This window comes from Cryptotermes secundus, unplaced genomic scaffold (assembly GCF_002891405.2).
Source record: "Cryptotermes secundus unplaced genomic scaffold, Csec_1.0 scaffold1560, whole genome shotgun sequence".
In the NCBI taxonomy this organism is placed as follows: domain Eukaryota; kingdom Metazoa; phylum Arthropoda; class Insecta; order Blattodea; family Kalotermitidae; genus Cryptotermes; species Cryptotermes secundus.
Genome location: NW_019718635.1, coordinates 15,466 through 31,899, shown reverse-complemented (window position 1 = coordinate 31,899; position 16,434 = coordinate 15,466). Strand labels below are relative to the sequence as shown.

The following is a 16,434-nucleotide window of genomic DNA, read 5'->3' as shown; positions in this document are numbered from 1 at the left end:
TAAAGAAGCGAATATACGAAATACGTATTAAGAATTCCTTACAAATATTTTAAAGGAATTATTATCCTGCCTTCAATAATCTGGCGTGATAAAAAATCAATTAATTGACTAAACACAATTTAGTACGCACATCTTCTGGCCGCATCCCTCAAGAAAAATTCTGGAAGCTCCCATGAGGCTTCTTTTTATTAATGTTTACGTAGGCTGCGGAATAGTCCGGAGAGCTCAGTCGGCAAAACTGCGGGCTGCGGAGATCGGTTTTATGCACACTTGTATTTATGTAATAAAGTTAAGTAACTTTTCCGAATAAGAAAATCTCTTCGTACCGTCAACGCCAATCCTTTTTGAAATTTGCATTTTGAAAATGACTTCATGCTTACTGGCTCCTGTATGATGTCGAAGACATAGTGTTGTGCCCTGATAGGGGGCATGGACTGTACTCACCCCTTATCGGACGTCCGTGGATATCTCTTAACCTACGTTGTGGGAAGCATGCTTCACTGGGAGGGTCACAAAAACTCGAGTTGTCCAAACAACAACAAAAATGAAATATATATAATAAAACTGAAACACTTATACACCTTTACCGTCTAAAACACATTAAACCACCAAAATAATGTAACCCAAAAGTTCTACTAAGCCATTAGTGACCCGACCACAGACAAGTACTCACCCGCGCTAAACATGAAGCACAGGAAGAACAATGGCGCCATCCCAAGGTCTTTCGCAGGCACACTTTGCTCTACTCGTTCGTTTCTGGCGACTGCTAGAAACAGAGTGCCTGAAACGGCCTCTTTTCTCAATCCCAATATTCAGCTTTTTTTCAATTGCGAAAGCTGCGCGTGCGAAATCCCTGAGGTCGGCATCTTGCCGGACATGCCTTGTCGCGCTAAGCGAAACCTGACCGGGTCTTTCCGCTGATGCTTAACAGTCTTTTCTGAAAACAATTCGATGGACTGCCAAGGAATGCGAAGAGTCAGCCGCGGTCCTGTCTCCTTGCCTTCCGGCCAGCCGTCTAACATTTCAACCTAAACACACAATCTTACAAAAATTATCCCTAATAACTAATGAAATGGGCTCAACAATAGGTAAGAGAGCTGATCTGGAAGTATAACAATAATTACAAAAATGTATTGCAACCCAGATTATTTAGTTAAAAAAATATGCCATGAAACGTATGGATTCGTGGAGCTACAGGACCACATGACAAGAAATGCTTCCTCGCTTCATCTCGCTTGCTGTATTCTATACACACGACAGGATGAACGATGGATGAGACAGAAAGTTCCCTCCAACTGATTCAACTAATGTTCCGAGCAATACTTGATATGGAGGGGTGTTCTTAGACAGGATTCTCGCAGTTGCATGGCTGAGTGCCTCACTTTTCCTTCATTACAGTGGTGGATGAAAATTTTCATTACAAGTTGTTCCTTGGACTATTACAGGGACGCAAGCGCTCCAGGAGCAGTCGGCGTGCTCCGTGCCTTCCCATTTTGCACATTCGAACTCCCGATTTCAGTGGCATTCTGCCCAAAATTGACTGTTGGAGAATGGAGTCGGAATTTCGAGGCGAAGACTCTGAGGTGAGTGGTGCTGTGTCATGTAGCCTTCAGATATAGGGAAGAAATCTGGCTGGTATCGCCTATGCATGTTTCTTGCTTTTGTCTTGAAAATGTTTGATTTATATAATTCTCAACTGTCGGTTGTCTCCCAGTTCGGAGTATGTCGTGTTTACAGGAGTTAAGAATACTTCTTAAAATGCGCTGTGCGCGTAAGGCTGACAACCTTACCGCCATCTTTGAGCCGACTGTCAAGGTAATGTGGGACTCTTAACGTCTCACAACCCTATGGGCCTTCACGGCCTGTTACAGGGGTAGCTTTACTTTTACTTACTTTACATTTCTGTTTTGGTTTCCCTTATTGCCAATTTCTGTTTAAGTTCTGAGCCTATCAGTTAATATCACTGTCATGCCTTGCAAACTTGGGTCTACAGAATTCACACCTACTTCTGTGTTATCTACTTTTTCTATGAAGTTGTGGTTGATATGAATATGTGTGTGTGTGTGCGTGTGTGCGTGTGTGATTTTGGTACTTCATACACACCATTCACTCTTCCTTTCTATTAATATAATATTATTAATAGAAGATATTTTTCTTGGTAATATAGACATATTTCTGCTCATATCTTGAGTACAAGAATATATAATAGAGCAGAAACCCCCATGTTTTTTTATTGCTAGTGGAGTGAGACTTAAGTCCCTTGCACTGCGGCCACTTCTGGTCTGTTTTACTCGGCCCAGATGATAGGTGACGGTGATTGTGGAGCAATTGGTGGAATGAAGTTTGACAGGGGAAACCGAAGTACTCTGAGAAAACCTGCCCCAGCGCCACTTTGTCCACCACAAATCCCTCATGATGAGAGCCGGGATCGAACCCGGGCCGCCGCGGTGGGAAGTCAGCGACTAACCGCTTGAGCTATGTCTATGCTACCATTCAGTCCAGAATCTTCTTTCTTCCCGTCTATTGTCTAAAAACTTAAAAAATTTAATATAGAAAACTTTAATTTTGCCTGTTGTTCTGTATGGTGTCAAACTTTGTCTCTGATATTAAGGGAGGAAAGTAGACTGTGGATGTTTGAAAACAGGGTGCTGAAGAGAATATATGGACCAAAGTGAGATGAAGTGACAGGAGGTTGGAAAAGACTGCATAATGAGGAGCTTCATAATTTGTACTTTTCACCAAGTGTAATTAGAATGATGATGTCAAGGAGAATGAGATAGATAGGACATGTAGCACGAATGGGGAGAAGAGGAATGCATATAGGATATTGGTGGGAAAGACAGAAACAAAGGAACCAATATAAACACCAAGACGTAGATGTGGGATTTCGAGTCGCAGTGGGGGCAAGAATTTTCCTTCCTCCATGTTGTCCAGGCTGGCTCTGGGTCTACACAAACTCCTATCCAATGGCTAGCCGGGGTGCACTTTCCCCAGAGGTAACGCGGCAGGAGCGTGAAGCTGACCACTCATCTCCAACTAGTGCCGAGGTCAAGATAATGTGGATCTATACATCCACTCCCCCATATGCATTCACGGAGTAGTTCTTAATTAGTTAAGCGCAGGGACAACTTTACGTGAGCAAAACGATATTTACATTAAAAAAGGAAGTCTTGGAACCATGGTGGGTGCGAAACATCGACGTTCTTGCAGAGATCTATTTAGGAGGTTAAAGAGATCCGACTTCTACTGTGCGAATATTCCATTAATAGAATTCATTATTAATATTCAAAGATGTTATCAGACTGTTTCAGCTGTTCGGGGCACTAACGCAAGGATCACGCTCCACTTTCTGAGACCAATGGTAACACCTAGACCCCACCTCCGTCTCATACGTGTGCCATTAGAGTAGACGCCAGTTGCTGTATAGGCGTTCGAAATATTTCGTCGTCAGTCTGTTAGGAGGACTCCGTTGAAAACGCTCTGTTATCCTATACCGGTGTTCTGTACATTTTCACGCAAACGATGAACACTGTTCAATATACAGGTAGCTTACTGTGCAAATGTATCTGATAACTGATTTAAAGTGTTTTTTTTTCAGGTTCCTGTTCCAGATGACAAATTACCAACAAGGAATGAGGAGGACACTTCCCCTAATCGAATGCCCCAGAGTCAAGGGAAAGGTAAGTAATTTGGTAAGATAATGATATATTGCTAACAATACTTACGTTAGAATAGTAAATTTCATTTGTTAAGAAATCAATAAATACATCGATTTCCAGGAACTGTACGTCGCAACCTTTCTTTCACTATATTTTAAATGTTTCTTCTGTCGCGAACCGCACGGAAAACACCGCGGGAATAAGTTATCCCAGCCGATGTGTAGAAAGGGCGGTCTTTTCGGGCTCCAATATTCCTGACTGTTAGGAGGGTGAGGGTAGAGACTGCAATGTTACCTCAAAAGTCTCCTTTTGTTTTACAAATGTAAGGAAATCAGACCAACAAGGATGAACGTGTAAAATAGATCCGAGGTAAGATGGCGCCTTCTCTAAACAGTCAGCATCATATGCACCGCGCCCGTCGCCACGGCTCAGTCGTCTCCATTAGGAATTCTGTTGCATTACATTACTCAAAACCCTGAAAACTGTTCAGTCTCCCAGGGCTTGATTGGCTCTCGAGTACACACACACATCAATGACTGCTGTGCTAATCAGATATGATTTGACCAATGCACGAAGAAGATTTTCATATTGGTGTAATATTGCAGTAGCGCCTCTGTGGTCTAGTGGTCAGAGTTTCTGGCTACAGATCCAGAGTTTCCGGGTTCGATTCCCGGGGCTAGCAGAATTTCTGAGAAGTAGTGGTTCTGGAACGGGGCCTACTCAGCCTAGTGAGGATAATTGAAGACCCATTTCAAGTAAATGGCGGCTCCGGTCTAGGAACCCGATATTAACGGCCATGGGGAATCGTCGCGCTAACTTCGCCGACAAGCGGCGGTCGCTCAGTCGGAAGAGTTCGCTTGCGGAATACAGGCCACGGAGTTTGTAATACTGCAGTTCTTTCGGGAAAGAAATAATGTTACGGCCAATATGTCAAATTGAAAGTCCAACGACGTTTCTGATGTATATTGACAATGCAGAGAATGCAAAGGAGTTACACACAAGTGACATATGTAGTTTTCGTGAATGTCATTTAGGCCTTGGGGCTGACAAGGCACGAATTTCCCATGGGTCTTTAAAAAATGAATTCAAATAAAAAGCTTAATATACCATATATTAGGAAATCTATAGGAAGTATTCTTAAGAAATAAGTATTCTGTTCTGAATTATCTAATATTATCCAAGAAAAGAGAACTCTAAATTACTTAATTAGGAGTGAGTACTCAAGTTTTGCTGACTTCTCCCCTTCTGCAAATTTCTGACAGCGCCCATGATGATTCTGTTCATGTATTAATATTTAAGTAGGCTGCGGGAAAGTCCGGATAGCTCAGTCGGCATAACAACGGGCTGCAGACATTCGGTTTTATATACTCCTATAATTACGTAATAAAGTCGAGTTTTCCATCAGAATGGAAAAATTTATACTGCCCTGTAAAATGTCGGACACAGTTTTAGATAAGCGGATCTAGAAATATAATAATTAAAAATACAAATCTTTTGATGCTGAGGCTATGTGATTATTATATGTGCCATGAAGAAATATTGGATAGTAGAGACATAGCTCCACGTGTCTTGACCTCGGCTCTAGTAGAAAGTGGCTGATAGACGCCCGTTCTGCTTTACCCCCGCCGACAGTGTCTTCATAAGACTGTTTATAGGAGGCTGCGTGTGCCCGTTTCGACGCAGTGGGGATGACACAGATTTTGCACTGACGGGTTCGAATCCGCCCGTCCAGCACTCATGCGTTCTCTGCACTAGAGGTCCTATCCTGACTCCTACTTCCAGGGAGCTCAGCACTTCCTGAGAAGTCGCCAGTTTTACAGTTACTAAAAAAGTTTTAAAAATATTATTGACCCCAAACATTCATTTCCTCATTAGACATTTTTCTCTAGCCTCCTTTTACTTAAACCCACTTCCTTCCGAATATTCTACTCAGCAAACGGTTATTAAAGATTGTTAGTTTTGAACCTCCTTTAATGGCGGAAGCCAAATTTAACAACGATACAAAAAATCAGGAAATATTAAATTTTCGTCTATTCAAATTTATAAAATATTGACTGCGGACGAGAAGACGTAATGTTCCAAACGGAATGCTAGCAAGCATTTGCCGGTTTGACTCCTTACTCTTTCTCCCAGATATCTGAACTTTGCCACAGTTTGAAAGGATATGTTGGCTGACTTTACAACAAGATTCTGCCCTGAATGTTGGTGATGAGGTATCCGCATATACTCAGATTTCTCGGCTTTTTTTTTCTTCCCAACTTCTTAACTAGTGTCAATTAGACTTTCTTTGTCTTCTTTGTTGTATTTTTGTTGCCTCCAAATACATTAAATTGTCAGCATAGTTGTGTAGCTGATGTGCCTTGTTTCATTTCAGTTCCTGGATCTTCACATTGGCATAAACTGAAGCCAAATTGAAAAGCAATGGCGCTGCCACGGTCACTACTTTATTCTGGAAGTTCATTTGAAAATGAATCTCCCAATTGCAGGGCTTAGAGAGTGAAGCGCCCTTCAGTATAGCGAGCAATGAAATATAAACACTAATAGGTGCTTTGCTCTGTTGCAGAGACTCCGCTGAAGGAGCTCCCAGTGACAGTTACTGCGGCAACGGTTACTATGAGTCAGCCACTGGAGCCAGTGTCTCGGAGCGAAAAGAGAAACCAGACTCTTGAGGGCAGAGTGGAATATCCCATCCACGTTCCCCACTACGCTACCAATGTGACGAGGGCCATAACACCGGAGGGGGCACCGAAAATCACTCCGGTGAAGGAGCTCCCAGTGACAGTTACTCCGGCAACGGTTACTATGAGTCAGCCACTGGAGCCAGTGTCTCGGAGCGAAAAGAGAAACCAGACTCTTGAGGGCAGAGTGGAATATCCCATCCACGTTCCCCACTACGCTACCAATGTGACGAGGGCCATAACACCGGAGGGGGCACCGAAAATCACTCCGGTGAAGGAGCTCCCAGTGACAGTTACTCCGGCAACGGTTACTATGAGTCAGCCACTGAAGCCAGTGTCTCGGAGCGAAAAGAGAAACCAGACTCTTGAGGGCAGAGTGGAATATCCCATCCACGTTCCCCACTACGGTACCAATGTGACGAGGGCCATAACACCGGAGGCGGCACTGAAAATCGGCCGCGAATACGAGAAGGTAATTATTTTGTGTTGCATGTGTCAGTGACTGAAGGAGAACGCAACGTATTTCTGAACTGAAAACTGCAATATATTTGCTTTAATTCGGTAGTATTAATATCAATTTAAATTTAAAATTTTGAGCTTGAATATTAGCACAGAAAATATTGGAGAGAAAAACTTCCCATTTCTCATTGCAACATTATACACATAATGTTTTCCTTTTCAATCCTTTTTGACAGATTCTCAACAGCCTTTATTTCCTATTGGTGCTTGTAAGTTCGGTTCATCTATCTGGCTAGTTTCAGGACCTCCTCAGTACAGTATTCTTGGCGTCAAAATAATAATTGGTTCTTAAAGCTCCGAGGAAAAAAATGCTACTTCAATAAGATTGCCTTTTTAGAATGTTTTGGTGCAATACGTCGTAGATTCTCGGGTAAGGAACGTTTTGTGCCTCATATAACTGAATAAAAATCCGGATCCAGAGTACTATAACAGAGAAGTTAAACGGTTAATGGTAAATGTGGTGACGGTGTACAATAAGAGGAAAAATTTGGAGAACACTACCAAGAGGAGTGAAACGTTTATCTAAGAAGTTACTGGTAGCAAAAAGGAAGGTTCAGGAGGCTTTCTTACGTTCGATCATAATAAACGAGAGTAATTGCTGGGCACAGCAAATTAAAAGGCGCAAATGAAGTAGAGAAAATTTCCCGGCGATCAAATGCTATAATGACAATCCCAACCCAGATCCAATAGAAAAGGCTAACTCCTTAAATTCTTATTGTGTGTCTGTATTCAGTTGTGAGCGAAACGATCCACAAATCCAATGAGCGGATTCAGGAAATCCCTTCAATATAAATATCACAAGGAAGCGATTATCAGCAATTGGGAGACAGAAATCCGTCGGGCCAGATGGTATTGCGGGGGTGATTCTGAAGTTGGGTGTGGAAGCCATGATTCCGCACCTTGCGAGATGCTGGACATAAAAATGAACAACAGGTCTATCCCAGGGGACTGGAAAAGGGCTATAGTGGTCCCTATTTACAGTGGGAAAGACCGATCAATTTAACATCAGTGATTTGCAAACAAATGGGGCATGTTATCTAAGTCGAATCTGGGAAAAGAATGAATGGCTGTAGGAAGATCGACTGACGTATTATTTTGGGAATCAATTAATTAAGGAGGTAAATAGTTTTAAGTACCTAGGAATAATCATACGCAGCTATCTAAGATGGGCAAATCATGTAAACTATATACTACGAAAAGTATGGAAGGCTCTTCATTTAATAATGCGTATGCTGAAATAGGGCAATAATAAAACATAGCTTATACATCACTAGTGAGACCGATATNTGTAGGAAGATCGACTGACGTATTATTTTGGGAATCAATTAATTAAGGAGGTAAATAGTTTTAAGTACCTAGGAATAATCATACGCAGCTATCTAAGATGGGCAAATCATGTAAACTATATACTACGAAAAGTATGGAAGGCTCTTCATTTAATAATGCGTATGCTGAAATAGGGCAATAATAAAACATAGCTTATACATCACTAGTGAGACCGATATTTGAATATGGTTCGGTATGTTGCGACCCAAACCGAGAATGTCAGGTTACCTCTTTAAATCGGGTACAAGGAAGAGCATTGCCGGTGTTGCCCCTTTAGAATAGACCTGTGTAATATGTAAATAAATTCTTCATGTATATAACAGTGAAAAGTGTATAATAGTGTATAGTGCATAGTGCATAGTGCATAATAGTCTGCCCTTCGGCACTTAAAACTTAACATCGGATGTGTGAACATCATCGAGATTAAACCGCCAACACTATGCTACACAATGAGGTAAGAAATTATTTCCTTTTGAGAATGCCTGTACTGCATTCCCCTCCACACTTGTCAGCATGCTGGAGCTCTCCCCACCACTACCAATACTTCTCCTACTCCGCACCGGAGGACTGTCACTTCTAAATACCCGGGCTATACTCAAATTATGTACATAGACAGAACTTTCAAAATATGCCACTTCTGTTGATGTCTGTTGTTATCTTCACTATTTTCTAGTTTCATGGCAATGAACCTAAGGGTTGCCTCATCCAGACGTGCCAGTATTATCACTTTGATGATATGAATTTCTGTTATGTTACAGATAAGTGGAAATCAACATAAGAATGTGTGGGAAAAGGAACAGGTAGATCTTCAATGTGAGAGAATGAGACAAGAACTCGCCAGGAAAGAAAAAGAACTAGAACTATTCATGATTGAGAGAGAAAAAATAAGGAGACTGAGAAATACTTTCGCGGTAAGGAACATTTCAATATATAAAGTAGGTTTAGCGCTAACTTCAGGGGAACTACATACAACCTCTGATTTCTTCATCAATATATATTGCTGATTGTCCTTATGACATAACCTTATCTTTAACACAGTTGACTTGAGGTGTTAATATTTGCAATTCCAGCATACAAGTCAGCATCTAAATCTATCATGATCTAATGCAGTTTCACCATATGGATCTCATACCTTCAAACGTGTTTCCTTCTTGTCTCTTTATGCGATGAACTCACTAGTGTGTCTTTCTGTCAGCATGAAGGGATGGGATTCAGTCCGTGGATATATAAAGGTTTTGAATTCCCATAGTCCAAATGGTGTTTCTGAATCATACATTCGGCCACTTCAATTCTGAGTTTAAGTAATTTCACAGTACTCAATTCTCACAATAGACGAAACAGGAGTTCCGAATTATGAACGAAACATTGGGAAAATAACTTGTTAGTACTTTCATCAGTGACAGAACTATTCTGGACAAAAGAGAATAGTCTCCATAACACCTATGGGGTACAGTGCCTCTGCCAAAAATTGCTGCAACAAGTGTACCCAATCTTGGACTTAAAAAGCAGTTTGTATTTTATCCTGAATATAACCTTTATCAGGGGAAGTGGCCAGATCATATTCAGATTAGCATCAGGCCATGTGCGTGATGCAAGTGTACTGTCACCGACATTCAGGAACCATTTTAGAAGCATAAAACAGCAGAAAGATAACACTCTCCTAAGGAAAGGCATAGATAAATTGTGATTCTTGTTCTAATACTCCTTGATTATTTGCTTCCCCACATTTTGTTACAGAATAATTAGTGCAAAACCACAAAAATCTCTAATGCCTGTAGGGTGCCAGTCTTTGTACCTTGACTTTTGTAAATGAATACTTAAAATAGCAGGGAACAGGATGCATTAGAACTTGAAGTCTCACATTTTCGAATGTCAAAACTGATCTATGAAACTAAGCAGTTACCATAGAAGACAGCCAAATTGATACTACCATAAGAATCTCAAACTCTATATTTAACGGTGGTAACCATTTATATGGTGTGCACCTAGAAGAACACAATCTCGATACTGATTCCAATTTGAACCATAAATCTTCTGTATGATATTACTGATTATTGCATATAAGTATGTATGTATAAAAAATATGAAAGAAAATATTATATTGGTGGTATTACAGCCCGTAATATGACCAGATTTATCACAAAATCACAGGAATTTTTGTTGGGAGCAGCAGGAATACCAGTTCATGGAGTGCCCTGTTATTATGTACATAGACAGATCATTCAAAATATGCAACTTCTCTTGATGTCTCTTGTTACCTTCGCTATTTTCATCCATAGGCAATCATTCCAACGTTATATTAGGATCTTGTGACACTATTACATCTCCACATATTTCTCTCATCTTCCCGTTGTCTTTGGGGGTTATTTTGAAGAGGAAATTTTGTTTAGCCTTTTCTGTCCATTTTTTCACATGGTCTAACAAGCTCTTTTCAATGTTATATTTTAGCGTCCTGTTGCACTGATTTATGTCCATGATTTATTCTGACCGTCTTACAGTGCATACATTTATTCACCTTACTCTTCTCTCTTGCACTACATGTTTCAGCACTAAAGTGCCATCTTCAGGTGCTTTTCTATGTACGTCGAACTACTTCATTGCATGCCCTGTTGTCCTTATACTAAAATGACTAAAATATATATTCATCATATATAATGATAAATTTTAAATATTAAAACTGTTCAGGATTTGTCATCCTTATGTCGTATCTCAATACGCGAGTCACACCTATCTTCTTCTATCGGAGTATTCTTCCTACTTTCATGTGTGTATTGTGCTTTGTGTTGTGTCTTGCTCCTGTGACTGCGTGTGTTATACTGTTATACTGTGTGTTATAATGTATGCACTGTAAGGCGGTCAGAATAAATCATGGACAAGCTCTTTTCATATAATTCTATGTGCTGTCAGTCCAATTTTTATGGTCTAATAATTGTCTTACGACTCGTTTCCTCATTCGGGAGCCACTGTTGTCTATAATCCAGGATTCAATACATAGCACAAAGCTACCTTACAAGTAATATTATATATTCGTAATTTTGTCTCTGTCTTCATGCCAAGTTCTTCAAAGACGTGTGCACATGCTGAATCAGTAACAAATTTCTGTGGGTACGTAACCCAAGGGCCATTCTTTGGTTGTTCTGATTGTCAAGTATCCAGGTTTCCATTAATAACAATTATGGGTTCTGCATTGGATGATTAGATTTATTGACACTTTCTTGTAGACTCTCTTAATTACAATCATTACAACAGTTCACAATCAATATACTGCCGAAGACTCATTCCATTCTTGTTCTTCTGTCTCAATTCTGTTACAACTTCTGAACTGCTGAACTGCCTGCTGAATAAAAATTACCATTTCCAACAGTTCCACTATTTTTGTGTGCTTATTTGTTGCTGTGGAGACGTTTCTAATGACTCATTGTCCAGCAACGGATGTCCTTTTACTGTTGAGGGCATAAACTGGGAATTGTGTTTACAGAGACGTTGCCTAGCAATTTCCATTTATGTCACATCATTATTTTTATTATTGCTAGTGGGGTGGGACTAAGTCCCTTGTACTGCGGCCACTTCTGGCCTATTGTACCATTATTATTATTAGTAGTATTAGTATTATATTTTTAACAGTTTTTCTTTAATTTATATTATTAAATCTCTTTATATCACATTTAATAACATTTATGGGTCTTGTCCAGATTCTTAATATGTACTAAGCATACATTATGTTGGTGTTCAAATCAAGGAGAATGATGTGGCTGAGATATATATATATATATATATTTTGTTTAATCAGCAATCAGAGTATACATTCTATAAGCTGATGTTATGGGTGTTTAGATGACATGATGAGGAGGCGTCCAGCGGCGAATCTTCAGTAATTCAAATCAGGTCAATTTAAAATTTTCGTTTCAGTCGTCAGTTGTCTTCTCTTGTCGATAGCGTCTTTAGGAGTGGATTTTTGTGAGTTATGATTTTGTTGTGATGTCTGTTGCTTTTTTGTTGGATGACGTCTTGTACGGGAGATATACCGAGACCGGTGTGGAGAGTTGCGTTGGAGACATACCGTGGTGCGTCGACTGTCATTTGTAGGATCTTAGATTGACTTCTTTGGATTATTGTTGTGTTGGATTTGCTGGCGCAGCCCCATAGTTCCAGGCCGTACGTCCAAATAGGAATGATTATAGTCTTGTAGATCAGAATTTTATTTTCGACTGTTATCTTTGATTTCCTGCCTATTAGGCAGTTTAGCTGTTGAATGGTTGGGTCTACTTCTTTTCGTTTCTTGACTATATGCTGCGTCCATGTTAGTTTGTTGTCTATAGTCATACATAGGTATTTTATTTCTGTTTTGCATGGTATTTGGATATTATTGATGACTATGTCAGGTGTCGGCTTTTTTCGTAGGATGAAAGTTATGTAGCAAGTCTTGTGTTCATTTATTCTGATGCTCCACTTCTCGAACCAATTGGCTGGGATATGTACATGGATATATGGTATAAGTACTTAGAAAATCTGAACTCATAATTCTTGCAATAAAAACGTAAATAACATTTTAATTTATACAAAGCAAAAGTAAGAATAAAATCCTTGATTAATTAATATTTGAAAATTCATCACGTGACTGCTAATTGTGGCAATCTGCTTCCAAGAAATTGTCGAAGTCCATTATAATCCTCCATAAAATCAGCTCAATATAAGCAATTGTGTCCTCAAAGCTGCATTGTTCAGAAAAACACCGCTGGGTATTTCTCTTCATGAGATAATTAACCATAGACTTCAGTGAACAGGCGGTGTGGAAGTTCATATTAGTGAGGAAACATCACGAATATTTCAATGACAATGCCATTAATGATGCACAGGACACGGAGGTCATTCTTCAATCCATGACCCCCAAGGATGGTTCAGCATTAAGAAAGCGGAATAAATCATTCAGAACCCCCCATCAGGATTTTGTATTTTGTGGCATGCCTACTGAGATCACGTGCAATGATTCCTAAGACCCTAGAGTTATAAAGACTAATGTAGTTCTCTTGCCTCAGGAGACATCTATTACTAGGCAACTGCTCAGTAAACACATTCCCACTGGAACATATCCGCAAGCAACAATTGAATAACTTTCATTACCATGCAAAAGCACCATAAACACACCTTCTCAACAATAGAGAGAATGTGTTTTCTTCATGGTCTGTGGTGAAGGGTTAAAAGAGATGAAGATCGTTTATGTCAGTTAAATTTTGGGACACTAGACTGCCAGGATGTGAACTTGGAGGTGGAGGAATTGTAATTGTGTGGAGTTCCAAATTTGGCAGTTCCAGCAGGGAACTGACAGTCGGCAGGAGAAGGTGATTGTCATTGCAGTGCATATGAACTCTTCTTTGTACACAGCCTAATTACTCTCTTGTCATTTCTTCTTAATTAGACTGTGTACAAAGAAGAGTTCACATGTACTGCAATGACAGACCTTTATAAATTAGTTACCAGGATAAGACTAGTGAAGACTGAGAACCCTAGTGTGTGCATGTAACAGTAAACTGTAAAGTTTTTACATCAATGATAGTGCTGTATTACCTGTAGTCCCGAGTTGAATATGTAAGGTGTCAATAAATCCAAACATCCAATCCAAATCCCTTCTAACTCACAAACAACTCTCTAACACATGACAACATAATAACGTAGGAACACTGAAAGGACTGTGTTGGTTAGATTCAGCTCGGCATGCTGCCGTAGTGAAGGGGAATTAGTCATGTGGCCCCGGTTACTCTTCCCTTCTATTGAATTGGCCGACTGCCTAGCCCTGGCTTCACTCATGCTCATTTTGACTGCCGAGAATCTATTCTGATTTGCCAATGGTGACGCATGATATCAACAAGCATGGTTCTTCTTCTGACGATGTACTATTTTTCCTATCTTCATACTCACTCGGCTGCTCATTGCTATCCTGCCTTGTTTTGGGTTCATTTCATACAAAGTTTCTCAAGCTGCACAACTCGCTTCTAATTTTGTTGCACATTGCAAACAATGCACTGGGACTCCATATAGTTTTTCTACCAAAGTATTTGATAACAATGACCTGGATTTCAGGAGACATGTGATGATGTTGTCATTTTGCGTTATATTGGTGATATTACAACAAACATGACACACACAGGAACTTGTGGTGGGAGCAGCATTATAGGGCCCTAAAACTGCTTACAGAAACAGAGCTTTCAAAAAATACAACTTCTTTTAATGTGGTCTCTGCTTTTACATTGCTATAACATTTTATCTTTATTGTTTTTAGTTATATGACAATGAACCTCAGGATTGCTGCCTCCACATGTCAATGTAGTTCTGCCAGTAGTATGAATTTACTTAATAGACCAAAATCTGGAGACAAAGACGAGATACTGAGTGGCACATTGACATGTCGCGTTGTTCAGATGAAATCGTGAAATCTGCCTCGTAGCTTCACGAACCTCCCTTTCTTGTACTCTCCCCACCATAATACTCTGCATCTGTGATGTTCTCTTTCAAAGGCATAGTGTAGCGTACTATAGATGAAGGATATCCATGGAGATGTTTCATATTCATGTGTGGATATCACAGCTCATTTCTGCTTTAGTGACTGCATCCAGTGTCTCACTTATCATAAGCTACTTATTCTTTTTTTCCGTCACTGATTCACTTTTTAAAATTTCTGAATAATTCACAAGAAATTATGTAGATTAATATACTTCTTTAATTATACCGCTATCAGTTTGCACCACACACATGTTGATGCAGCCTCCTGGACAAATTACAGCCCTCAAGTTCACATAAAACAGTAATTGTTTGGACTGAATTTCTAAGCACTGAATGCAGGTAAACCCTAAAGTAAGAAACAGAAAATTGGGACATTTTATGAATTGAGTGTGTCTCACTTTTCCCAGCACTTCCAAAATATTAAAGTATTAAATGGAGAAAACTCTTATCTGAACCACACAGAACACACAATATTGTTTTACCATGTATGTTTTACAAATTAAAACGTTCTGTGCTTATATGTCTCTAGATCTCAGAAGAAAAAGATTGTGAGCAGAAACAGAATGCAACAAACAACAAAGCGTGTGACAAAAGATACATTTAAAGCTAAGTCAACGGTATGAATATTATGCAGATGAAGACTGCTTTAATGCTATTTCATTTCATACTGTCATTAGGAACAACATCAGTTATGTACAAACTTGGGAAATGTAAGCAATGTATGCTCATGTTAATTTAGAGTCCTAAATAATGTGTAGTAATAGGCCTTTGGAAAATTATGAAACATTGGCTAAGGAATTCCTTTTTTGGGAACAAAGTACAGTTGAACCCTCATTATTATTTGTCTTTAGGTTGGTATATTCTTACAATAAATTTTGAAACCTCTCAAATTGGAGAGATATGAACTTTGAGCAGAAAATTTTGCTCAAGTATTCACATAATATCTCTGCTCTAATCTAAGGAAAGAATTACGAACTTTACAATACATGAATCATTAAAATAAAATAAATTTATATAGAAAATGCTTTAGTTCAGATCATTCACCAGATGTATTTCAGATCAATCATAAGCTTCAAGCTTCCTTTTCTGCCCTCTTTGGTCATGTGCTCACACTTAAACTGCGCATGCATGATATTCTCCTTCGAAAGCATGATGTAGCATGCAGCATGTAGATGGAGGGAATCCAAGGCAATGTTTCATATTTGTGCAGTGGATATTTAGATCAGATTTCATCCAGAGCCCCACTTATCTTCAGCTTGTGATGAGGCAGCATCCAAGAGGTTACAGTAGATGTGGTGTGACATGCCCACTTCCCACTACTTGCTTGAGCTCAGTGAACAGCCATGCACATTGTGGTTAGGATTCCCTTGAGAACACATTTGGTGCCATTCGTTCATACAGCGGCTAAAACGATAACATGCTCAGGAGATTAATATCATCAATTGTTTTGGTTTCAGACTAGTGTCATGTTATCCTAACTGCGAGGAAGGTGGTACTACACTTCTTGATGACCTGCATACCTTGCTGATGGTACATGATGCCCCTGTTGTAGTACTATAGTTGTAGTGTTGGCCATATTTATCTTGTGATATATATTGTTCATAAGTTGGTACCACACCCACTGCTACTTTCTTTTGTTAATGTACCTTTGGTATCTTGTAATGTTTGTGAATGAAGTTAAGTCTCCAGTAAACGTTAGATTTTGACGAGGGCGTTTCATTTCTTATCCGTTTTTACCTCGATGATCCAATGTG

The 16,434-nt window shown here is 39.6% G+C and overlaps 1 protein-coding gene across 2 annotated transcripts; it reads left to right on the top strand.

Annotated features, from left to right (window-relative positions):
* The first annotated feature begins 1,518 nt into the window (after positions 1-1,518).
* Positions 1,519-16,224, top strand: LOC111863611. 2 transcript variants are annotated; one of them, XM_033751207.1, is made up of 5 exons: positions 1,519-1,583; positions 3,599-3,680; positions 6,223-6,809; positions 8,941-9,093; positions 16,138-16,224. In XM_033751207.1, exons 1-5 carry the CDS (start codon positions 1,551-1,553, stop codon positions 16,156-16,158), a joined length of 876 nt encoding a protein of 291 aa, XP_033607098.1. In that variant the 5' UTR covers positions 1,519-1,550; the 3' UTR covers positions 16,159-16,224. The 2 variants fall into 2 exon arrangements, with proteins under 2 accessions (XP_033607098.1, XP_023705855.1); XM_023850087.2 differs by lacking the exon at positions 16,138-16,224 and adding an exon at positions 15,210-16,078.
* Positions 16,225-16,434: the final 210 nt, after the last annotated feature.

What these genes read in the sequence shown, in the direction of transcription:
- LOC111863611 (XM_023850087.2), top strand. Translation starts at nt 1,551, where the DNA reads ATGGAGTCGGAATTTCGAGGCGAAGACTCTGAG. An exon ending in TCGGCCGCGAATACGAGAAG is followed by an intron (nt 6,810 to 8,940) that starts GTAATTATTTTG and finishes GTTATGTTACAG; the next exon opens with ATAAGTGGAAATCAACATAA. An exon ending in GACTGAGAAATACTTTCGCG is followed by an intron (nt 9,094 to 15,209) that starts GTAAGGAACATT and finishes ATATGTCTCTAG; the next exon opens with ATCTCAGAAGAAAAAGATTG.